Source organism: Lepisma saccharinum, chromosome 11 (assembly GCF_977018435.1).
Source record: "Lepisma saccharinum chromosome 11, izLepSacc3.1, whole genome shotgun sequence".
In the NCBI taxonomy this organism is placed as follows: domain Eukaryota; kingdom Metazoa; phylum Arthropoda; class Insecta; order Zygentoma; family Lepismatidae; genus Lepisma; species Lepisma saccharinum.
Genome location: NC_139239.1, coordinates 73,909,524 through 73,935,805, shown reverse-complemented (window position 1 = coordinate 73,935,805; position 26,282 = coordinate 73,909,524). Strand labels below are relative to the sequence as shown.

At 40.9% G+C, this 26,282-nt stretch overlaps 1 protein-coding gene across 5 annotated transcripts in view; it reads left to right on the top strand.

Annotated features, from left to right (window-relative positions):
- Ptx1 (pituitary homeobox homolog Ptx1) overlaps positions 1-26,282 on the top strand; it is a 141,737-nt gene that overhangs the window by 72,998 nt on the left and 42,457 nt on the right. For all 5 annotated transcript variants that reach the window (XM_083131411.1, XM_083131410.1, XM_083131408.1 and 2 more), the window contains one exon: positions 6,644-6,891. In XM_083131411.1, the coding sequence (XP_082987537.1) occupies positions 6,644-6,891 (248 nt within the window). The remainder of the gene's footprint in view (positions 1-6,643; positions 6,892-26,282) is intronic.

Here is a 26,282-nt window from a genome sequence, read left to right as displayed (position 1 = left end):
ACTTAGTCTGTCCGACGGAAAATATCCTATACACACACCATCATTCCTAGTGCCGATGTAATCAAAGGGGTCCCTGCTTCGATACCCGGCGGAGACACATAGTGGTTCGATTTCTTTGTTTTGTTACTTTGCGTTACTTTTCTGCCTGTTTTGGATAATTAGACTATGAGGATTAGGGATGGCCAGATCCGGATCCTGACGGATAAATTTTTTCGGATCCGGATCCAGAACTTTCGGATCCGGATCCGTTTTGCCATCCACATGTGCTTCTTTGGAAAGTAAGAATGTGCTTATAACATATTGTTACCTGCTAATATACATATATATATAATATACATACATACACATCCTAATTTAGTGTGTGTGCGCCCGTGCGCGATTTGTAATTAATTAATACACTTACAAGGGAGGTCTAAGTCTCCCCCTCCGATTTCCAGGAAAATTGGCAGGTGTATAGAGCCCCCCCCTCAAATGTCAAGATGAGGAGAATTTGAAGTGGGGATCTGACCCCGAAACCACGTAAATATGGTATAGGAAGAAACAGGGTGCATAGGGCCTCTCTATACACCTGTCAAATTTCATGAAAATCGGAGGGGGACACAGGGGTCAGATCCCCACTTCAATTTGTCCTCATCTTGACATTTGAGGGTGTTTTGCCCCTAAAACCGTTTCTTAGCTGAAACAAAAAAACACGTATTTCTTCTTTTGGGCCCCACTATACGCCTGCCAAGCTTCATGGAAATCGGAGGGGGACACTTAGATAACCTCCCTTGTTAGTCTTACACTTTGTAATTATATAACACTGCATATATTATAATGTTTCATTTTAATTTGTAAAACTGTAACTATAGAACAATTGTATAATTTTTGTATAACATTTATATCTTGTTATATGTGTTAAAGGTTTCATCCTGGAATGGAATGTCTCACATTTATGTGTGTTTTCATTTCCAATACATTCGAATGAATACATATTCGTTTCAATGGCATTTACAAAATCACCTCTGACATTTTATGTTAAACAAGTAAGATTATTTTTGTGCACGAGTGTGTTAGCCGATGCGTAGCAAAGTATTTTAGGAACAACACTTGAAAAAAATTCTTGTAGGACTAACTAATGAAAAATTTCTTTGTAATCGAAGATCATAATACCTTTTAAGGTGTGGTAATATTATAATGGGATTGAGATACGAAACTCTCGGATCCGAATCCAGATCCGAAACTTTCAGACCCGGATCCGGATCAGGAATTTTCGGATCCGGATCCAGATCCGTAACTTTCGGATCTGGATCCGGATCCGTTTGGCCAGCCTTAATGAGGATGAGAGATAAAATGAAATTGATCTAAAGTGCAAACTTCTTATCCGTGTAGTCTTGCTCACTTTTGCGTCAATCCGGTGCTTTGTGGCATTCACGACTTGCGAAGTAACGTTTCGGCATTAAAATTGTGCACCAACTAGCGTTTCTGTTGAAAGATCATTTTCAGCATACAAGATGATCAGGAGTGCCTATTCCCCCCAAGGCCAATGATCATGTCATATTCCCCATAACATATTTAATTAAGACAGCGTTTCTACTGTCTGATTAGTAAAAAAATAAGTTGAAAAGAGAGCGTTGACATTCTTCATAAGAAATGCATAGGAGTCGGAAAACATGTATTAGCGCATTTTAATAAGACTTTCTCTATGTTAATAAGCATCATAAAGATCCGTTTGCAACTGCTATGCGAAACATGAACTCCATGCCTTCAAATAATCCCGCGTATTGTAAGAGAATTGAAAACCGTTCCCCTTGTAGATACTTTCTCCTCAGATTTTCATCACTGGCACGTCCTACACATATATTACAATCTATCAACTTGAGAAACCCATGTTTCTTTCGCGCAAACACCATTTAATCCTTTGAGTTAGCTAGGATCAGAGTGGAGATGTGAGGGGATTTTTCTCGTTATTCGACAAGAAGCTAGGAAAAACCAACAGAAGAATCCCCGTAGATGAAGCAGCACATGGAAAGAGAGAGAGAGGGAGAGAAGAACGAGAAATCTCCATCGGAAGAGCATGGAGCTTGAGAGAGAGGGGACAAAGTGGCAAAGAGTCATCCGGCAGTTTCGTTCCATCCGCCTCGCGGTCCATCGTGTCACGTTCCTTAAAAACAGCGCTCGCCAAAACATTTTTGTCGTTCCATCTGGTGATTTTGAGGAGGCCTCTCCAGGAAATCCCCCGCGATTTTAAAACTATCACGCACAACGGCGAGCAGGAGGAACTACCTGCGTGACGTTTCCCCGTCACACATGGCAAAATGCTTGAGGAGGGGATTTCCGCGCATCTCGTTTAAAAGGAACTTCCATTTCTTTCTTCAGCTTGGGGGTTGACGCGGAAAACCATAAAGGGTGCCGTATACTCCGGTCTGCGAGCTTTCGCGAAACCCTCGTAAAGCCTACGCCAGCGCCGCCGCCGGCAGACCAGGGGAAGCTGAAGCCTTACTTCTGCTGCAGCTGTTTCTTAGCCGTATCTTTTCTTGTAGGCTTTGCTCGGCGTTCGTTTTGTTTTGGTATCTTCGAAGTTTCTTTCCTTTACGAAACCTTTACATTGTCTCCCCCTTTTTCTTGCACGCCAGTTTTCTCTTCTAAGCAGTGGATGTCCTCCTGGATTTTCACGCCGAGAACAAAATCCAGACCTCCATGTTCTGCACTCCTTTAGGTCTCTTTATGCCCTCCCATGTATGAACATGTTCCAGCTTTCTCTCTCCTAGACTTCGGGTCCGGAAGGTATGTTACAATCATTACAAGGGATATACGACAAAAGTTCACGCGAGGGTCCTGATTCCGGGTTCCAAGTTGGATGTGGTTTCCGTTTCGCGACGAAAGGTTTCACAGTAACGTTTATCCAATCTTTCGAAAATCCTCACCTTTGTTTGAATGTTTTGTTTAATGTGTCGGCAACTGAAAGTAAAAGTTCATCACTGACAGCATTCAAAGATACTTGCACTTTGTGTCTTTATGCAGCATGTTTGGACAGGATAAAGTTTAACTGATTTTGTGTTGATGTAAATATTCCACAGAAGAGCCAGTGTTTTGTGTCCGCTTCAATCGACAACAATGAGAGCACTTGTCCAAGATTCCGTGCTTCATAAGTAGCACTGTTGAGTCGGAAGATCCACACATGTTACCTTCTGCTTCAAAGCATGCAAGATAACTGAAATGTTTTGTATGAAAAGGATTACACCAAAACGTATTTTAATCAGTACTTAAATGTGACCGTGAAAAATGTAATTTCATGTGCAATAAATGTAAATTTACTCTAATGCCTTATGTAATAAGAGATGAAAATGAAAACAGCTTTTTAATTACTGGTAAATATAAAGTGTGCGTCTCATACATGCCATGACATTCATTGCCATTCACGATGCAAAGAGTTTATCTCGCCTTACTCATTAAAATTGCCTCTGTAGTACACTGACATGCATAGGTATCACCAAGCAAATTGCCCATCACGAAGTTTATTCTCTTTGTTACAAGCAATGAGAGCGTCAAGAATTGAAACAAAACGCCGAACAATGTGCAGACAATTTCTGCACCAACATAGATAGATAAAATTCCCTTCCTTAATATATGTAGGATGCAAGAGAAACACTAATGACAATAGTCTTGGACAATTTGCTGGTGCATCCCACTGTACTGTCTCTGAGGCAAAGGGACAGTGGGATCGATGTTACCGTGCAAATTTTCCATGACCAGTGGCGTGACCAGGATTTGAAAGGGAGGGGTTACATTACATATATTTTCTTGGTAGTCCGCCCTCATTTTGTCATATTTTCCTTTAACCATTAACGGTTTTTTTAGGGATATTGGGCCAAAGGGGGGCTATAACCCCCACCAATCCCTTCTTAAGCACGCCACTGTCCATGACTGTATTCGTTAATTTCCCCTCTTGCATCCTATGTGTTTTTAAGCGATGGATTTTTATGTATGCTGGTGCAGAAGTTGTCAAACAGCTTGTTTTGAGTTTTTTTTTTTTTTTTAATTCTTGAAGCTCTTATTGGGTCAAATAAAGTGCACGAACATGGTGATACACAATTTTCACGGTGATACTCATGGATCCCACTGTACTACATCACTTGATCATACATAAAAATGACAGAAACATTGTAATACTGTCTCTTCCCATATTTATTTATTTGCCGGCCCCTGTGGCGGAGTGGTTAGCACATCGCACAACGACGCCAGGGTCCCGGGTTCGAATCTCGGCCTGGGCATGAATGTTTGTGAGTGTCCATTCATCAATTTCATCGCTCATCCGCATCTTCGCAAATTAGCCAAAAAGTGGCACGAAAAGCGAAGTAAAATAAAGCAAATCAATCGGTCATCTTCTCATATTTAACACTCCTGCCCCTGCTTATTACCTGCACCGCCGATCGAATCTTATATATTGGTCTTGAAACAAACTTTGACCTTACTAAAGCCCGCTTTAGACGAAAGCATTTTCCTTAGCATTTTTCTTAAGATTTACGCCATGACCAAAATGCTACCGTGTAAAGTAAGAAATCTTATGGCATTTCAGATGCCATGGCATATTTCATGGCATTTCTCAAGGATAGGATCCGTCCTATTTCCGTAGCATTTTTAACCAATCAGAAGCGACCTCTAGATCACGAGTGCAGTTGTAATAGCGGCCGCGTGAGATGGAAACAACGTATCACTTCACATTTTTAAAACACAATAATTATTCAACCGAGAAGCATGGCGCTGATTAAATACAGGGTGGGCACAAAGTCGCTTTCCCTAATAAATACAATCGTACTAATTTTGGGGAAAGCGACTTTATGCCCAACCTGTATATACTTTACAACGTTTACTGTACACACATGGAAGAATATTTTAGTTTTTTCAATTGTAAACACCGCACTCGCCATATATGGTGTAACTCGATGTGCCTATCGTGCTGTATGTATCATACATACAATGTAATCTCAACAGCTAACCGAAATGTTCCGTGAAGTACTTTCCTGTAAAGTGCTATGTGCTATAAGATTTTTGGAAGCATTTACATAGCATTTATGCTATCAAAAATGTTAAAGGAAATGCTTTCGTCTAATGCCGGCTTAACGTTTTCCCTGTCACGTGACACGAAGTTTGGATTTATAATAGTTTGGAATGATTTACATTGGGGCTGAGGCGATACCGGTACTCTCACCGATTCCCACGGATACCGATGCTTCATAATTATATAGATACCTAAAATTTGTTCAAAATACTTAATAATATTAGTGTGTAAGTAACGCACTCCAATTATATGCATCAATTTACCAACATTTCCGCCTTCAAATATTCATGAATTACATCAGAATATTGATTTACATGTTATGCTATTACAAAATTCAGTGTTTTCGCACAGAGACTTGGATTTTTGCATAATTTCCAGGATAATTGGAGTCCCCCAAAGTGTCGCGCAGCATTTTTGCGGACCCCGCGAGAGATCAAAATGACGGAAAAGTATCGGGCGGTATCGGTAAGTAAATTCCAACCGATACTTTCAGAGACCGTCATCATTGGTATCGGCTCAGCCCTAATTTACATGCAGTACGGAATTAGTGGTTTGTTTATTCTTGTTGCTTGACGTACTACTGTAGAGTATGTGATCCTGCCTTTGTGTAAACTGTACCATGTAAACAGTCAATTGTTTCAGGTTGTATCCAATAGTACGTAGGCCTAGGAAGTTGATGTAAAATCATTTTTTTTCTGAGCCTTGAAAACAATGCTAAACCTGATAGTAGTCAGTTTCCCTTCAGTTAGAACTAGAAAACATTGTTCTTCTTTTAATTTCTTTTGCATTTTTTTGTCTCTTGTGGCTTTTAGGTCATTTTTCAGTATTTTTGCCATTTTTCATTGCATTTCTCTTCATTTTTTATGTTCCATTTTCTCCTCCCTTGTTTTTTCGTGAATTTTAAATGCATTTTCAAGCATAACTTACATATTCAAATTTTCTGATATGGTATTTTTAGCAACTTTGCAATTAATCGAAAATACGGTCAGTGCAAAAGCACAATATCATTTTAAACTGAAATATTTATGGTAAATTTCTTTCTTTATTTTTCCATCAGCAAACTTAAAATACTTCGTATGAAGCTCACTTTAATGTTCTCTTCCTGACCACCATTATCGCTATAATTTGTGGTGTTAAAATAAAATTAGTCACAATATAAACAAATTATAATCTGATACACGCGAAACAAAACTGTATTTTCAGATTCTGGCCGACTACTATATCGTGCGAGTCCCACTCTGAAAGCAGGTGAATGGCTTGGACACAAAAAATCCTGAGGTGTTTTTTATGTAACACTGAAGTAAAAATAAAGAAAACTACGTACATTAGCACTTAATTGCTTTTCCCCCCTTGTTTCAGTATTTTAAACCACGGAACAACGGGTTTTATCGAATTATTCAACTACTCTCTTGTAAATTGCAATTTATGAAAAAATCAACTTTCATTGAAAGAATGAAACTTTTTAGGTCTTCTATAGGTTAATTTTTGAAGAATTTTTTAAGTCATAAACTTCCGAGCCCTAGTTATAAGAAATGCGTTATTCGAACTATATTTATGTAATGTATATTATTCTACAATAACAAGTGTCCTGTTGTTTTGCAGCGCCGCGGGTGTTGTCCGTGGACCCCCCGGGGCCCGTGGTGAAGACGGAGGCGGGCGGCGACTCGACGGACAACGGCGCCGACGACGGGAAGGACGGGAAGAAGAAGCGACAGCGACGCCAGCGGACGCATTTTACGTCGCAGCAGCTGCAGGAGCTGGAAGCGACCTTCGCGAGGAACCGCTACCCGGACATGAGCACGCGGGAGGAGATCGCCATGTGGACAAACCTCACGGAGGCCAGAGTCCGGGTGAGTGCAACTTCCTGGTATTCTCATTTCATCGCATCTACCCCGAACGGGAGTTTCAGCCATTTTTGGTGTTTGAATTTGCGTTGGAAGGGGTCTCGATCGTTGCACCCAACTCATGAGACCTCTTCGTCAAGCGCACTATTTCGTCTTCTGAAGTCAGGCTAAATGGAATGTATTTATGCTAAGAGATTTAAATTTAAACCTATAGCCGCGAGTGCCTAAGATCCGGCGCGGAGACCGCCCTTATCTTATGGCAGTGACCCTCTGTTGCTGCGTTTACCTACGAAGGAATTCACGGTCAAACAACCAATTAGACCTACTGCTTGGGCAAGAAGCGGCAACAATAAAATCCCTCCTCCCCGAAGCAGCCATTATGAAAAGAGGATTTTCTCAAAATAACCGGTGTCCATTAACATCTCGGAACGCTTATTTTGACAAAAAACCTGTTTCCCTGCTGGCTGCTTCGGGGAGGAGGGATTTTAATGTTGCCGCTTCTTGCCCAAGCAGTAGGCCTAATTGATTGTTTGACCGTGAATTCCTTCGTAGGTAAACGCGGCAACTAGTGTTGCCCACGAGACGAGACTTTGGCCTGTCTCGTCTCGTGGAAATCCTGTGAAATGCTGTCTCGTCTCGAAAATATTCGTTTGTCTCGGGACACATGATCAATCTCGTCTCGTCTCGAATTTTTAAAAGCCTGTCCCGTCTCGTCCCGTTGGCAACACTAGCGGCAACAGAGGGCCACTGCCATATAGGCGGTCTCCGCACCAGATCCTCGGCCGTCACAGCTATAACTACGAAAGCATTCCGCCCTGATGTCAGAAGACGAAATAATAATTTTATAATTACCCCACTGATCAGAAAGGCGCCAAAACAAGCGATGAACATAAACTTTTCCTTAATTTTCTTATTTATTTGAACACACACCCTCACTTCAATTTATTTTTACTCTATTGTATTTTTATTATTTTCCCCCGCTTGTGTATAACTTTTGGCTGATCGAGACGATGATGAATAATGATGATTTGATGAAGGGACACTCACAAAATAGAGTATTACTTTCTACAGTGTACTGTGGAGATGGTCTACGTAGCAGAAGAGAGCGGGGTTAGGGGGAAAACTGGGGGAAAAGAGTTTTAGAGAAGATTATGAAATATAGGACTAAACTTCAGAGTAGCCATGAAATCAATTTATAACATTAAAGTCCCTATTTTAATATAAAATAATAAAAAATGTGCTAATGGGAAAAACCAACATTTTTATAACTCTGTGTTGCAGGGAAGCCGCACATTTTAGCAACGCAGGGTTGAAAATTCCACAACAGGCCAAGAAGCAGTTGCTATCTTCAGATTTTAACAAGCCGTTTTATTTTTTTCGCGTTAGATTTCTCAGGACAAATCTAATTCTTTTGTATATAGTTACATTGCACTGACACTGCAACGCAGCTCTAAGAAGAATGCACATAAATTTAAAGCTTGGATTTGATTAATTGAACGATTATAAATTCAGATATTTTTTTCTCAGCTTTCAAGCATTGCCATCCAATTTATTAATTCCGGTGAGCGCAGAGGAAGTTGAAAAAATCTGATGAATCGGGAGTCAAATTGCGTAGCTCGGCCCCTTCCAACTTGCAGCGCGTGTTACGTTAGCCCTGGATTAGGGCGGCGGGGCGGGAAGCAGAAAGGGTTAGTTCCCAGGAGTGCCGCCAGATGGGATCAGTGGTGGGCCAGGTTGATTAGGGTGGGACTTAGCAGGCAAGCTCGCCAAGCACCCCTTGGATAACCCTGGCTCCAGTACAAATCCCGTCCACCCAGAGCTTCACTCGCCACTCGTAAGCTGCCGAATGGAGCGTATGCAAAACACGTACGCCACTCACATGTCCCCTGGATTCTTTGCTTTCCCGTAATTACGGAAGCAAAATAAAACCTGTTACCGAAACGGGGAGAAGGGAACTTCGTGCTGTAAAAATTAATTTCTTGGTCTTTTTTTTACGACACCGCTGATTTTAGTAGATGCACGACCACCTTGATAGGCCTGGTTCAGATTGGGGTTTGGGCACAATTTGAACGTATAAGGGAGGACAGTAGCGCATAATTCCTAGGAGGAAGAGACGACATATCACATTCTCCTTCAGTGCAAAGGAACGGGATGCAAGATGAAAATACATTAGGGGAATAAATGAATCAAGAATTGATAGCATAATGAAGAGCGTTGCGAGGAGTGAAGAGCAGAGAGATGAAACGCAAAGAAACTTGACCACTCTCTTACTTTAGGATTGAACAGAGAGAACAAAGATGTTGAGAGGGGAATGAAAATTAATGAAAATTGTTTATTAGGAATAGTAGCATGAAGTATTTAATAAATTATTATTATTATCATTATATTATTATTCTTGCGGTGATGGGGGTTTACAGCTCCGAGCCTCCATCTGCAAAGACCCTCACTAGGGAAAAGTGCTTTGTAAATAGCCACCGAATGAAAACATGAGGCATTTTTTAATTATAACTACGCATTGCTATGCTGACTCAAAAATTACAATTAAAACTGTATGTAGAAGCGGTCTCATGATATTGTTAGTGTCTGGTCTCGACATATATAAATCCAGACCTGGTGATAATTTTAAATTTGAATTTTTGTTTTAAGTCCACTACTATGCACAGATAGGATAATCGGGTCTGGAGCTACAGTTTAAAGTGGATCTGAACCACTATGTGCCACTATCGACCCTGGTACTCCCTTGATTACAAGGCGACGATCTTGCTACTACAGTGTATTCCCGGGACGTCCTAGGATCCGGCAGGGAGAGACTGTTGCCGCGTTTACCTACGAAGGCATTCGCGGTCAAACATCCAGGCCTAATGTTTGGACAAGAAGCGATAACTTTAAAAATTCCCCCTCCGCAAAACAGCTAGCAGGGAAACAGGATTTTGTCAAAATAACCGTTCTGAGCTGAGCAGTAGCGTACGCAGGATTTCATCAAGGGGGGGTGTTATTTCGAAAACTTTCTACAAATTCACATTACCATTGTTTCATTATACTTTAATTAATTAATAACCATCATAATTAATTAATTAATAATACTTATAATTAATTAATTAGTTTAATTACTACTAATAATACTAGTAATGCAGCTGCTGTTACTACTATTATTAAGTAGTAAAGATCTACATAAATATATTTATGAAAGCAATTGAACAAAATTACATTTTTTTTGTTTCTTTGTTACGAAATAATTGTCTAGTCAAAAGTTATTTGTATATGATATGTGAGACATTTTAAGTGTGAAGAAAATCCATAAAAACAAGCAAATATATTAAATTAATTGAAATAATCAAAATATGTAACTCATTCATGGAGCCGCGGTGGTCTAGTCGGACAACCTCCTGGGAGATCCGGGTTCGATTCCCGGAATTGGTTAGAATTTGTCCAGCCTTGTCTCCGCACCCAACCTTCATATCAATTGGTACCTTTGAGCAACCCTGGGGGATAAAGGCTTCCGGAGCATGGTGCTGATCACATCACCTGCAAAATGTCCGAGGTCGAGAATGTGTGGAGCCCACCACACTACTACGTGTGCCTTCACGGCACTGTGCTATATGCACGGGGAAATTTACATTACTTTTACCTATGGAACTCACCCAGGATGGTGATGAAGGGTGAGAATACATGTTGCTAAATTCCACTGAGTCTATGTTTTCGTTCAAAAGTAAGTTTATAGACATTCCAACACATTTATCACTTCTAGGTGATTCACAAAGCACTTCTTCAACATTATTTAATGATGTGGATGTAAACTCAGCATCACTTGAGAGTTCACAACGGGATGTGAAATCAGTACCGAGAAGTTCGCAATAAGGTGAGCATACTACGACGAAGCAAGGAATTTTCACAATTCTCGCGAGAGTTACTGTGCGACTTTATGCAAAAAAAATTGAAAAATTGAACTTTGCAGCCGCATAGATTGTGTTTGGAATGTTGTGTTTTTCTTCATTCTGCATGGGAATAATAATTCAAATTCAAATCCGGGAACTTTTCTAAGGTTGGAAGCGGCCCCGGCGCCCACCCAGCGTCGAATAACATGGGTACCTGGGGGAAACCCTGGGGGGTAAAGGCGGTCAGGGGCGTGATGCTGATCACATCACCCCCACTCATGACCGGATCAAGAAAGTGGGGGGCGTTACCCCCACACCCCCTATACGCCTTCATGGCGTGGTGCTATGCACAGGGGAGCACTTTACCTTTACCTTTTTTATTATTATTGGTATTATTATTATTACTGTCGGAGATCTTTGACTGTGATAAATAAGCAATTTTTAATTTTTTCTACAGCATTTTCCATAATATTTCAAAAGCTCAAGGGGGGTTTAAACCCGGTAACGCCCCCCTTGCGTACGCCACTGGAGCTGAGAATGGACAGCGGTTGGTACGGCGGACAGATACTAAGTATTGTGCAAGTGAGGGAAGGACGGGTCTAACATAACTTTTCTTACGGTATGATAAGTGCCTAATGACTATGTCGATAAGTAACTTTTGGTGTCAGGTTTCTGACCATAATAATTTTATGACAAATGCATGTGCCAATTTTGTTTGTTTATAAAACCTGCCGGAACTTACTTTCGAAATAACCAGTTTAGAATACTGAAATCTAATACTACAATCCACCTGTATCGTCGTACAGTAAGTGCAAATACAATCCAGAGGGTTTGCAGAAACGCGAATTTTGCCAGGGTTATGTGGAAGCACGTGCGGAAAGGGGGGGGGGGGACCGACAAAGGTATTTTTAAACGAACAACGATAATCAGGAGCAGGAACTAGGGAAGCGATCCTGAAGGAAACGTTTCGCGGAATCCAAATGATCGGCGCCCTTTTCTTTCCGTAATCTTAGAACCAACAAACTAGCTCATCATAGGGGATTTGAGTTGAGCAGTCTGGCCTTAGCGGCGAATCGGAAGGAAAATGGAAGACGAAGTTAAGCGGCGGGGAAGAAGGGGTAATGGGGGAGTGGGGGGAGGGGAGGGCAGGAATTGAGTGGATCGGATGGCACTCTCTCTAAAGCACTCGGGGAGACGAAAGCATGTACATGAATTAAATCTTCACGCGGCAGATGGAAAACGGATTTGCTGTTTTGGGAGAATTCTCAGAAAATTCTCATAACAAATCTTCACTGTTTCTAATAGCATTTTTCTAAATTCCTTGTTTTGTTACAGCTAAACTGTAAAAATGTGTGGTGTAACATAACAACATGTGATGGTATAATTTAGGACTGGTACCGATTCTTAAAAATGGTAGCAATTAGGCGTAAATCGATTGATTTGGTTTATTTTACTTCGCAAATCTACCACTTTTGACTAATCGCAAAGATGAGGATGAGTGATGATACGATGAAATTTATGAAGGGACACTTGCAAAGAACATCAATACCCAGGTCGGGATTCGAACCCGGGACTCCAGGCGTCGTAGCGCGCCGTGATAACCACTCCGCCACGGGGGTTGGCTTGATAAATGCAGGAAAACACTCGCCATTAGTGCACTAACAGAAATCTTAATTCGATCACAATTAATATTGAATGGTTACTGAAAATAATATGTGAATGTAGAAGCGGCGTTCACGGGTGACGACTTATGGAGATATAACCATTTCTTTGGTCTATCTTTACTAAGAAATCAGTATAGGTGTCATGACAAACTGATAAAGTAGGCTTATTATATAGTACTGACTACTAAAAAAGTATACGCCGGCCGCGCTATCTTCCGGCCCCCGTTGAAATGGTTATTTTGACAAAATCCTGCCTTCCTGCTGGTCGATTCGAGGAGGAGGGATTCCAAGGTTGCCGATTGTTGCCCAAACTGGAGGTCAGCGGTAGGCCTAATTAACTATTTGACCGCATGTTTCTTCGCAGTAAACAGCGAGTCACTATCACAAAATCAGTCCCTGCACCAGTTCTTAGTTTGCCCAAGTATAGTAATACCCCAAGTCTTGGTAATACCCCACATAGAAATTTTCTGGATCCATTATCAAATACGCATTCGTTCAGCAAATGTTATTTTTATTGACCTTTCCTTAGCATGGCAGGAACAGATTGAATATTCACTCTTCCCGTGTAGAAATCGATCATGTTTCATTATGCTAGTAAAAAAAAAGTCGGTTTTATGCACAGAATATTCGCTACTGCAACCTCAGTGCCGACACCTGGCGGTTTATTGCACCTGCTGGAAATCGAATCGGCCTCCGAACGTGGATGACGTCACTAATCCTCATTCAAACACGCGGATACCTAGCAGATGGATTTATGATCTTAATCATGAAGGGATTAACCACATACTTGGGAAATGATTACATGAAACTTTTACGCACGAAAATATTTGATTGCAGTTGATATGGATCTCCTGCGACCAATGGGGTGCCACGTACAAATTGCATGTCATCTGAAGGTTGGTTTCTTCTTCCATTTTTAGAAAAATATTTTCAAGGATGTAAAAATTGTTTTATCTTTTAAATATGTTTTCTCTTGCTTCGGAAGTCGGCCAGACTTGGTAGGAACGCCGACCATATGGTTGCAATGTGATCTGCGAAGTCTTACTTCACATAAAAATGCATAGTTTTACCTTTAGCACATAAAACACATATTTAGCAAAATAACATAAAATGTACATATTTTAGACATTCCAGGCAAAATAAGTTTTCCAAATTATTTATGTAAACGCATATTTTGGAGTTAATGGATAAAATAGACTAAACACACAGTAAATTAGAAAATTACTATCCTCTTCGGGACTCAACAAATAATTGTGGAGCTTCTGCCTGTGTTTTGAGTGAGTTTGACGAACCTAACACGTCGTCCATTCAACATTTATTGAGAGATGGATGTTTACAAAACAATTTGGGGTTCCTGTCTGCAAATTTTTTTTCTGTAGCGTGATAAGAAACGTTCCATACAACTGCTTTCCGAAACAGTGAAGGTGGTGCGGTTCAAAGGGAGTTGAACTCAGGATTGTTAAAGATCCAGGAATTCAAAATAAATTCAATTCCGGTCCAGGAGAGAAAATCGGCAAACGTATATGGATTCTGGACCGTAAAGAACCTTATTATGTGTAAAGTATTTCAATTCGGTCCAGGAACCTTTTTTTCCTTATAAATTTAAATACGGACTAGGAACCTTTTTTCAATGAACAATAAGCAAGTTGTACCGAATTTAAATTGGGCGAGAAAGTAGATTCCGGTCCGGTACTCAATAAAACCCATTAGAATTTATGGCTTCATGGACTTTTAACAACCCTGATTGAACTCTCTGCCAGTGACAAAGAGACAATTTTCGAAATCAAATCTGTTCGAAAAATAAAAAAAAACGTCAAAAACTAAGTAAAGTTTATCCGGTCCTGGAGAGTGAACATGTAGCATTGATATTGATGGGGCAAGTGTGCATGACATCCCTCACTTCATATATTATGTAGGTATATGTGTACGTCTGACTACCTGTGGAAAGGTCGTTTTAGCAATACAAGGCATTGTTCAGAGCTAATCGACGTGCACTTTCAATAGACAATTTGGAAATGTGATTCGTTGTTCATTGAAATTCATTGAAATAGAATGCAGCATCTAACGTTCTGCTGGCACTTGTGAGTACTATTTGTTTGACAGTTTTTGAATGAAAATATTTTTTACTTTTAGCCGAATATTTTCCGCTGTTTTTTAAACATCAAAAAAAAATATTTTCATTTTTTAACACCTAAAAATCCCCTTGCTAATAATAACCTGGCTCCAAAAATTGACATATTCTTGCCAGAACACAGTTTCCGACAATCATTAAGAATGTACGTGCAACTTTTATGTATTTTTTTTCTCTGCCATCTTGTATTATATCGTTTCGTTGGTCTTGTCTTCCTGTTGTTACAGTTTCAGTTTAAAGCGGTATTTCGATACTGTCTCAGAAACTTTAAGTAAATAAATAAATAATGCAGAAAGAGCGGAAAATCGAATAGGTACTGGTTGTCGTTTTTCGTAATTCATCCACTGTCAGCACGAGTGTATTCTTAGTATTTTGAATGCACACCTTTGCGTGAACTGTTACTGCACGTTCACTTCATCACGTGAGCACACCAACGCACTCCGAAAGGACACGGGAGTCGCCGCGAAAGGGGAAGACAACATCACTGCATTCCGTGAAACACAGCCGCCATCTTTCTGTGTCAGGGAGGCGTACCCTGGGGAGGGTTACTGCACAAATGGGGAGAGTCCTTCCTTCCTTCCCCCCCGCGCCATGCGTCTCCCTTCCAGACATAAATCAGAGCCGCCGTAGACCGGGCGACCATTCCAGGAAGCATTATGGCGGGCGCGCGAGACGGCAGCGGGTCGGAGGGTATCGTTTGATCTACTGATGCTCCGAGCCGCTACTTTTCGGTGCTTCCACTCGATGGGAAGTTAAGCTCTGCGACAGATTTCTGGTCTCAGAAGAAGAAGCTGCGAAGCCACGGTTTTTCCAGAGTGAAAGAGACGTAGGTGGCCAGATGGCAGCACCGTTGTGTAAAGAGGAACAAAAACAGCTGAAGGTAGAGAGAAAAAAATTACGTCGTTGTTTCGCCGTTTGAGGTACGAGCGGACCAGCTGTTGCAGGCGATGTGAGCTCTGGAAGGTTCGTTGCAAGATTGTAAGTTGGTAATTCCGTACACGCAAAGAGACTAATCGGGACCCTATTTGAGATATTTAATGTTTCTGAACTGATGAATTGTTGTTTCAAAGTCCACTTTATGCACAGAAAGGCTAATTGCTTCTGGACCTACAGTTTAAAGTGGGATCCGAACCACTGTGCCATGTGGCTCCACCGCCCATCAAACCGGACACCCCTTGATTAAATGCATTAGACCCAAATATGATACGTATAAAAGTATGCAATATTTACAGACTGAAACGTAAAATGGAACCTTTGGATGCACATGCTGACAGACCTGTCTAAGCAATTAAAAATATCGTAGCACAATGCAACACATGCAAATGCAATACATATATTGAAAAAAAAACAAAAAAAAAAACACCTTTCGGCGAAAGGTTAAAGGAGTCGCGGGTCTGCGCAGACTCTTTTGCCCGTGGTTACTAGACCTGTACATCATTTTTCACTTACCGAAAAGGATAATCATGTTCTGAGAAATATTAAGATGCAGTTATTGAACATCATTTTAATGCGGCAATCATCGCAGAAGCATATTAGCCCAGTCAATAAAGGTTTAATGTCTGGAATAATTCCGTAAAAGCTGAATTTTGGTCTGTTGTTTGAACACTACTAGTAGCGCAAAATCCCGAATGTCCCCGCCCCTCCTCGCGAATGGTTCGAGAATTATTAAGACTTTTAACTCGGAGTTATTCACATAAAGTATTATAGTGAGTTTTCTACAAAACCACTATTTTTATTTTTCAAAAATCGATTTATTGATATATTATGAAAGATTACGCTATTTGGAGCATTTCTGAAAAATCCTGAAGTTGACAGGTGCCACCGTTCCCAAGATATATCAATTGAACATCATTTTAATGTGGCAATCATCGCAGAAGCATAAAAAATATCCAATACGGACTCTTTTCAAGATGGCGGCCATCAGCACGCAAATGGCGATTGGTTACTCGACTGAACATGTCTTAAGTGGCATAACAATTGATTCTACCAAGTCTCATGCTTTTATCGAAAAGTCTATGATTCCGGACTTAACGGCCAGAATGTGATAAAGACATACTTTTTTGGTGCTCTCCTACATTTGAGATACACATTTTATGGCGCATCTTTCATTAAAATATATTAAAACTGATATCGTTTCAAAGCGTATAAATGAAGCTATAACTTTTATTCGAAACTATTTTTTTGTCATTTAATTTGTGCAAAAGGCAAAAACGTCAGAAAGTACTAGAAAAAATCACTTTTTGAAGATTATTTTTAAAATTACGGCAAAATCTCCAACATTATCGAAAAATTAAATAGAATCTTTTTTGTAGCTCATTTAATGAGGATTAAGACTAAAAAAAGAGTACATGCCTTGGACCATTGGTTACGGAGATATAGGTCAATAACTGAGAGTCTGCGAAATTGATGTTTGGTGGGGGGGGGGGCTGGGGGGGAAGCACCGAAAGCAGGGGCAGGGACTTTTGGGATTTTGCACTACTAGTAGTGTTCTAACAACTGAACAAAAATTCAGCTTTTACAGAATTATTCCCGACATTGGCCTTTTTTTGTCTTTTATTGACTGGGCTAGGTAGTTTCGGCCCACAATCATCTATTTGTCATGCATCCCTATCTACTGGTAAGATACACAAAACTGCATTTTAACATGGAGATAATGACTATGTTCACTTAAGTTTAAATTTCACTGCGTCTTTCACAATTATTCATATTTGAGGGCCAAACCACAGAAAAATGACAGTTATACGAGTACTTCTAGGCTTCGAGTGTATTCCACTTGTTCAGGCGTTATTCGCTCGAGCTGAAGAGTTCTCAATTCCGTTCGCCATCTAGCGTCGCCCGTGCGAACCATCGAACACTCGAGCAAAATCATCTTCATGCAACACTCTATTATAAACCAATTTTGGGACTGAAAAAACAGGATCCGACGATTATGCTGTGTAGGCTAAATCTGACTATCTGTGCGGGGTTTGTAAGTAAACCCTGTGCTTCTATTACAATAAACGTCAAAAATGTGAATAACCCTGTATAACATAGGCCTATCTATAAAAGATGTTCATTTCGTTGTCTGGATAAGTCGTACAGTAGCAGCAAAATCTTCGTTTGTAAGAATTGTTTCAAGTACTAGCAACAAGAATGTTAAATTATTTTTATTCCTAACACAAACATCCCTTTTTAACAATAATTATCAATATTACTATATTGCTCATCGGAACTCAATTGAAAGACAAAAAGTGAAAAACCAAAACCTTTCTTCCAAAGCGGTATTAGCGAGCATGAACGTGTGGGGAGAGGGGATTGGATAACTGGCCGCCGCAAAAATCGAATCAGAGGCAATATTTTCTCCTCATTTTTGTAATGACCCACTTGCATAATCCCGAAAATTAACAACTCTTTTTGACATATTGCGCGTTTAAAAGTGACTGCCCCCAGGCCGTCGCTTTTTTCCCCTCTCGATACCCTCTGCATAAACAGTGGATTGAAAACGTAGCCGGTGGGGGGAAGGGGGGCTTATGCTTGCATAACGCCCGCCTCTATGCATGCGCGCGTTTTGTGTTTGTGCGTAAAAGCTGCATCCCGTACGGCGAGTGGAGAGTTGCGACGGGGGTGAGGGGGCATAAGAACACAGCCACAACAAGGCAGGCTAATACCCTGTGATTACCTAGGATCCAGGTTATCGAAAGCTTTGGATCAGCGGGGCATCGATGAATATGAACGATTAACGTGCATGAACCGTAATCTGCGTGAGATTTGCGTAATGCTCTCCTAAAAGTGCCAGATCGCCCGTGCGAATTATAGAATTACAGGCGTCCTGAGAAAGCTGGGTGGGTGAGCGCGTGTGTGCAATTGGAAAAAAAAGGGGGGCAAATAATAGCGTTTTGACAAGCAGTGCTTTTTAACTTCTTTAAAAATCATGAATCGGTGCCGTTGAGAGCAGGATTATGTTGTATAAAGAGGGGGAGAACTTTTACTTTTTAATTTCCAGTATTAATTGTTTTGTTGAGCCTTCTGATGCGTAGATTTAATAAGAAAAAATCGTTGGAGCTTTTTTGAGCATTTGAATCGCAAGTGGAGGAATTTCCGTAAAAAAAAAAAGCGCCGAGTGCATTTAGGCAAGTGAGCGGTAAATATAATATAGAAAAGTCGGCAAGTAGATCAAGAAGGACTAGCTAATTCAAATAGAATTTGAATTGTTCTTTTATGTCCACTTTATTTACAGGTAAGCTAATCGGATCTGGACATACTGTCTAGGATCCGAACCACTACGCCATCCGGGTGCCCCTAATTCAAGTAGAACATTTAGAATTGTCTTGTTGGACCAAATATGTAGAAACGTGAACATTTATCTAGAACGTGCATGAAATCGCAAACTAAGTTCCTTACAGTGGGAAGAACAAAGCCGGAATAGACCGAATAAACAAAATAAATATTAACTGCATTAAAACTTACTGTATCCTATGCAAATGAGCAGCAATAGCGTAACGAGGATTATGTAAGGTCCTCACAACTGACGAAGATAGACAGGAGATAAACACTTCTTTTCTCACAGGCCGAGGTTTGCAGCAAATTTTCGCATATATATAGACCCAAACGTGCACACAGAATGTAGCTGAGCTGTAATTTTCTCACAGTCTGGAATAGACTAAGAACAGCTTGGCGGATGAGGCAAGACTGGCACGGTAGATGCTGAGTGCCGTCCTCCAGTGGACTAATACATGAAACCTGCTGCAAACTTAAACTGTCGCGGAGCTTACAGAGAAAGGCCTAACGTTCTACTGTGTTTGTCACTTGACCTTCTATCCCAGTCAATAAAGGTTCTATGTCGGAAATAATCCCGTAAAAGCTGAATTTTAGCCAGTTGTTAGAACACTACAAGCAGTGCAAAATCCCAAAAGTCCCCTCCCCTCCCCGCGATGCTTCCCCCCCAAGTAGCCCCCTCCCAACAAGCAACGCTTTCACACATTCTCAGTTAACGACCCATATCTCCGTAACCAATGGTCATAGGCAGATATTTTTTAGTGCTAATTCTCATTAGATAGGCGGTCCCGGGTTCGAATCCCGCTCGGACTTGGTTGTTTGTGAATGTCCATTCATCAATTTCATAATTTCATCACTCATCCCCATCTTCGTAAATTAGCCAAGAGGCACAAAACGCGAAGTAAAATAAACTAAATCAATCAAACAATCAATCATTAGATAGGCTACAAAAAAAGGATCTGTTTAATTTTTCGATAATGTCAGTGGTTTTGCCGTAATTTAAAAGAAAAACAATCTTAAAAGAAGTGAATTTTTGCTAGTACCTTTTAAAGCTTTTGCCTTGTAACGTTTGAACAAATTAGATGACAGGAAATTCTTTCGAATAAAAGTTGTAGCCTAATTCATAAGCTTTAAAACAATATAATAATTTAATAAAAAAAATACACAATAAAATATCTCCAAATGGAGAATCATTGACTTTTTGATAAAAGCAAGAGACTTGTTAGAATTAATTGTTGCGCCAATTAAGATATTTACAGTCGAGTAGCTAATCGACATATTCGTGCTGGCGGCCGCCATCTTGAAGAGAGCATCTGGGGAACGGGACATCTACAAACGTCCGGTTTTCTCAGAAATGCTCCAAAATAGTGTAAACTTTCATAATGAATCAATAAATAAACAAACAAAAATCCAATTACGATGAAGAAATGCCACTTTTGAACAATGGCTGGATTCAATGACTCTTTTTTTATCTTTCTATTTTAGGTTTTAGAGCCTATATTTTGATACATGAATAGCTAAAATAGTAAACGCTGGACGAGAAACATCGAATGACGTCCTGTGGCACTGTTGCCAAGCTCAATTCGATTTATGTGTGGTTGTGCATTCATGTTGGTAACCAAGTATATTTCACTTTTTAATATCATTAAATATGGAGCTTTGTTTTCTTTTTTGGAATTTTAAACACTTTTATTTTCACTGCGGCAGAAACCACACACTTACAGTAAATTTGCCAGCATGCATGTATTCGACACAAATTCGTTTCTCTCGCGAGCAGAGTTCGGCTCCTTCAAGCACGAAAATAAACGATCTCAGCCGAACACAACGGAAGATATATCTGATTCGTTTCTTTCCAGCCATCAGTTGAAAGTATGTCGAACATATAGTTATGTTGCATACCCTGTCTCGGCTATATCTGGACCAAGCGAATGAATAAGTCTCTGCGCAAGTAGTGACGGGAGAAGGGGCTCCACCAATGAACACGTGAAAGGGAACGGGATTGCGTGGAGGGGGGAAAGCGACTGCAGTAACCAGCCTTCGCAGCAGGGTGTACTGGTTTGGTCGGACCACTCGATCAACCGCCCACCCACCTTCCTCTGCCGCTATGCGCCGCCTTGCTCCACAGATTCCGGGGATATAGTATAGATTTCAGTGTTGCCATGTAGAACGTCACCGTAGATAATTATTTTTTAAAAAAATGTTTTCTTAAAGTCTAATAATGGAAATCATGTATCTAATAGAGAACAGAACAGAACACGCACGCACGCGACCACACACCCAGCAGTGCACAGAATTTTCAGTTTCGTCGCTAGCTTCCTATAGCTATGCCCTTGGCCAGGCCCGTAACCAGAATTATATTTCACGGGGTGGGGTCATCTCTTATTAGCAGCCACCATCTAAAGGTGAAAAAGTGGCGGTAGAAGCCATGAAGATGTATTTCTCAGTATATTACAACTTATACAAGATGGTCAATCCTGCCAAGGAAGTAAAATTAATTACCACAATACACTATTTCCAACGAAACATTTGTAGGATTTAGGGGGAGCTTTAGCCCCCACAGCCCACCCACTGGTTACGTGCCTGTCCTTGGCAACAAGGGTGTGCTGCACTGTCGCGGGTTCGTATCGAAACCCTGTATCCACATCCGTTGTCGCCGTTAACGTAACGGTATAAACCGCGAAGAAACGAACCTTTCTGGTTTATAGCGTACATCTGGCAACACTGCCGCTTACATTGTTCCCGATGAAGTACCGAACTTGCAAAATAAAAACGCAATGCTCTTTTTTTTTGCGCACGGAATTATAGTTTTATGCGCAACGCGAATCCCATGATTTATTCGAACGAGGGATCGAGAGAGCTGGCGTGGCTTTTAACGCTCATCGGGAATAGGCCACTCTTTTGATATGAAATGTTCACATCGAGCCGGAATTATTTCCAGCGTTTTGATCTGCCATTCAACAAATGCCACATAATCTCTGGATATTCAAATGTATAATTGCCATTATTCACAGCTTGTCTGGAGATTTCCGCACTAGGCGAAACAATGGCGTTTTCATGTGGAACGCGAATGATCCGGAACGAGCTCATAGTATGTAAATTTGACAAACAAATGAACAGGCTGGCTGCGTTGGCGCGCGTGGGGGAAACAACTTTTTAATAGGCTCCGTTCACTTTTGCTACTTTCTTTTTTGTATCGTCTGCGTACATGTGTTTCAGATTTAAATATATTCGTGTACAAGAATGTAACAACAAGAACAGGAGGTGTATTTATTGTTATTGTAGCTACCGATGTTTTGGGTCAGTCAACTGAAAGAATAGTTTTGAATAATATGATGCACTAGCAATGCAGCTTTCTGAACAGTTCGCAAAACGCAAAACATTGAATGGCTAACCCAAGTGCCAGATCTAGATTAATAACCTCCTCCGCGACATGGTTTGATGGCCAGGGATATAGCTGAGAATATACTGCAGCATACCCTCGTGGTTAACCTCACTGATTACAGTAGGCTGCTAATGCATATACCGTACAAATACCATCCACTTTCGTTTCGTCTCTGTATGTTTATGTGAGGTTGCCTTCAACGATGAAAGAAATAGTATTTTCAGATGGGATCTATTCTATCTCTATTTCTATTCCGCTCTCTCGTCTTCTATCTTTTCTTCTTTCCTTTTTTTCACCTCTATCTTTATTCGTTTATGTATTTGTTTATCATATTTTTCGTCTCTTTTTCAATTCTATGGTTGAATAATATTATTATCGTGAAAGAAAAATCCAGAAATCACTTCAGAAACTGTACTGAACTGAACAACATACATCAAAAGAATACCTTACATAATGGTTTTTAACTGCAGCATTCGGACGGACCTCTATCAGAAAACCAGACACCTGAGCACAGTACTGGGATTGACAGACCTCTATTGAAAAACTTTCGAATAATTACCACACAACGTATGACACGAGGATAAACATTCCTCCAAACTTACTAAGTTGACGACAACTACTTCAACTTCGCTTGTGAATCATACGTTCTTGCGCTATATATATTATCCGATCGTCTTTTGGACCATGGTGTGTCCATGTTTCTGTACAATGTATCCTCTCTCTCTCTCTCTCTCTCTCTCTCTCTCTACCTCTGTATAACTATATTTTTCTTCCTCTTTGTGCTTTCTTTATTCCCTCCCTTCTCATTCTCTACATATTTCAATCTTTTTTTCATTCGTCCTTTTTGTTCCATCTTCCATCAATTCCTCTCACTATTTTGACCTTTCTCTCACTTTTTAATCGTTTAGTGTGATTTTGTCTGATTGAATGTTTTTAGAAAAATGAGTAGGCTGAGAAAATTTCGCGGTGAGCTAAAGCCTATTCCGTAGAAACACCCTTGCCTGTGGGGTTTTAAAGTTAATGCCACTTTATGTACACTAGGCTAATCGGGACATGACCTTCAGTTGAAAGTGGGATCCGAACCACTATGTGCCTCCACCCGGTATCGAGCCGAGGATCCCTTGATTACGAGACGACGACTAGCCATCAGGAAGGCTCCCCTACGAAACAAACAAGAAATAATGTTTTCTCGTCAACGTCACGCACCTATCCCAACCTACGAACCTGTCATACATTACCCCGAAACATTGCACGCATATTTGCCCGACAACCGTGGAGAAACGTTACACACAGAGAGGGAGGCCCGAAGTGCTAAAAAACAGGAGCGACGCGTTGCAACTTGATTACACAGGAGCAGGGAGGGATTTGCGAAATACCCAGCGGCGTTGCACGTTTTACCACCAGAGGGATCTGGAGGCGGACGAGTAAATCCGGCAACAAAGCAGCCTGGTTTTGCTGAAGTCAGGAGTCGCGGCGTTGCCAGATTAGCGTGTTGTCTCTTTTTGTCACGTCGCACAGTTTTAGCCGCCTCTGTTTATGTACAGAGAGGGGGAACCTATGGGAGAGGGGTGGCATCCCTCCCGTACGTGCCTTTCAACCCTGAAGTTCCGGAGGACGAATCGTGGGGTGACCAACATTTTTTCTTTACATAGGGCCATCCCGGAACATGTTTTTAGCAGAGTAAACTGTTGAGGTAATGATTGTAGCTCTGATTTTTATGTAATTTTATAAACCTACAGTATCAATTAATTCAGCTGATATGATAGGACTCTCACATTAACTTCTTTATTTTACATATTACAAACGGCTCTACACATCTAGCCTATGGTCATTTTACATTACAAACCTTTTCCCATTAAAATTAGCTTTTTCTGCCATGATGTTATGGAATATGCGGGTGTAGAAACCAGTAGCGGCTGGTGGTCTGGCTCTATGGGGTGTGCACTTCAGCCTTGCGTCCAGAAGAAGTGTTAGCTATAAGAAGTCACCCCTCTCAAATACTCGCACACGCTTTTAAACTGGTGCGAGTATTTGAGAGGGGTGACTTCTTATAGCTAACACTTCTTCCAGCAAAGTTATGATCAAACCGGGGCATCCTCCTTGATTAGAGCCAAATCCCAAGCGTATTTTTAAAATAAGGCTATTATTTTTCGTCATCAAAACCGTAAATATTTAACATGGCCATGATTTACATTGGAGCAAGGTGGAAAAGAGGGAGCAACACCTCGCCCGGGTGAAAATTTTATCTGAAGCCGCTACTGCAAACAAGTAGCCGATCCAAAGACAACATGCAAAAAATCAGTTGGAATCTATCTAGCAGTTCTTTATTTCTAATGACCAACTGACCAAACAAAATCAAGCGAATAATAAATATTAAAGAAAATAACAGTACTCACTCAGTCCACACTGCGCTGCGTCGTATTTCAGATGTTTTCCCCTTCCGCCGTATCCGTATTACGAGTGCAGTCGCTGCCCGCTTTGTAGATAACTTCCCTCCAAATATTCAACAACGTTAAATATTACGTATATGCTTTCGCTGTGTCGAGTTTTCCCTTTCATCATGAAATCAAACAATTTGCACTCAAACAGGAACTACCTTTTGACAGTGTAACAATTTTTGCAACGCAGGAACTGGCACACGATGAAAACGGCTGACTGATCAACGATCCCCCCGTGCGCGTTGATCGACTACAGCGCCATAAGGACAGTATATTTTGACCAAGCTGCTGCACTAAGCAAAAGCAATGCAAGACATTGTTTAAAACACGAGTTTCACTCTCAGTTGCCCCTCCCCCTTCTTTCTTACGCCTACCATGCTCGGAACAACAGTGTGGGCGAAGATACCATAGAAATGTCCCTTTTCAAAAATCCTTTCTCTCTCCCCTTGCGTGCTGCAAACAGCAGCATCTGAGCGCACTGCGACTTGTGCGAAACAAACGCGCCTTACTCTGCAGGCGCTAATACGAAGATATGATGGTCGCCGATGGGGCGTGGGAACGTTTGATGTTTTGAAGGAGATAGTGTTCAGTGAATAAGTATAATAAAAAATAATTGCATTACAGATTAATTGGGTGTGCACGTGCGAATGTGCAAATAGGCAGAAGCCGCTACTGGTAGAAACTATAGAGCACAGCTTGGAATAAGAAAATAAAGGGGAAATGAGGGAACATGCGGAGTGAAACGTTTATACTTAACCCACGATTCGAACCAAGCTAGGCAACCACTTCGTCACAAAGGCTGTCTGACATTCACTGTTCTGATTTCCATAAACATATCAATGAGATGGGATTTCTTAGTTAAAAAATCGTAAATGTTCATAAATTATTTGATCGATCGACGAAGGAGCACCAACATTTAATCCACTTGTGAAATCAGAAAGAAGTTCTTTACAACTTGAAAAAGACATAATATGGTGAACATAACCAGAAAAAAACTGTTAAAATGTGCTCAATGATGTAGGAATGGCCCTAACGAAGCATCTTAATTTAGTGTTTTTACAACCTAAATTTCTGCACCTTTCAGGAAGACATCACCCTTAACAGAAAGAAACGTAAAGTCATGAAAATCCCAGTCTTATACGAATGACTGTTGCGAGACTTATCTCGTCTACTGTTTACCTCTCCCCGAGACAATCGCTTCGGTATCAGAATACCCAGAAGGACCTGAGAAAGAGGGAAGACCTCTTAAAACACAAGTGGTGTCAGACGTCGGCGAGATAAAGTTACCAAAGGAAAACCTCGTCGGAACAAGCGAACAACTTGTAGTTACACACTGGGACCCTTGGGCTGGATAGGAGGTTGGTGCCGTATCAGAGCAAATAAGGATTGTACACATCGAGGGTCCCGCTACGCACTCGGCAAACACTTCTACTCCATCTTGTTTGGTTCGACCTCTCAATATTTGAGGTTGTGTGCCGAGGGAAAGATCAATGAAGTGTGTGAGGTGCTTGCTCCTCCTCCCTGTAAGATTACATGATATACCATGCTCTGTTCCCGCTGCCTCTTGAGTATATCGCAGAAATTCTAAGGTTTGATGCTTTTGCTGCAAGATGAAAAATCATATTTTCCTCTGAGCCTTGAATACAATGCTAA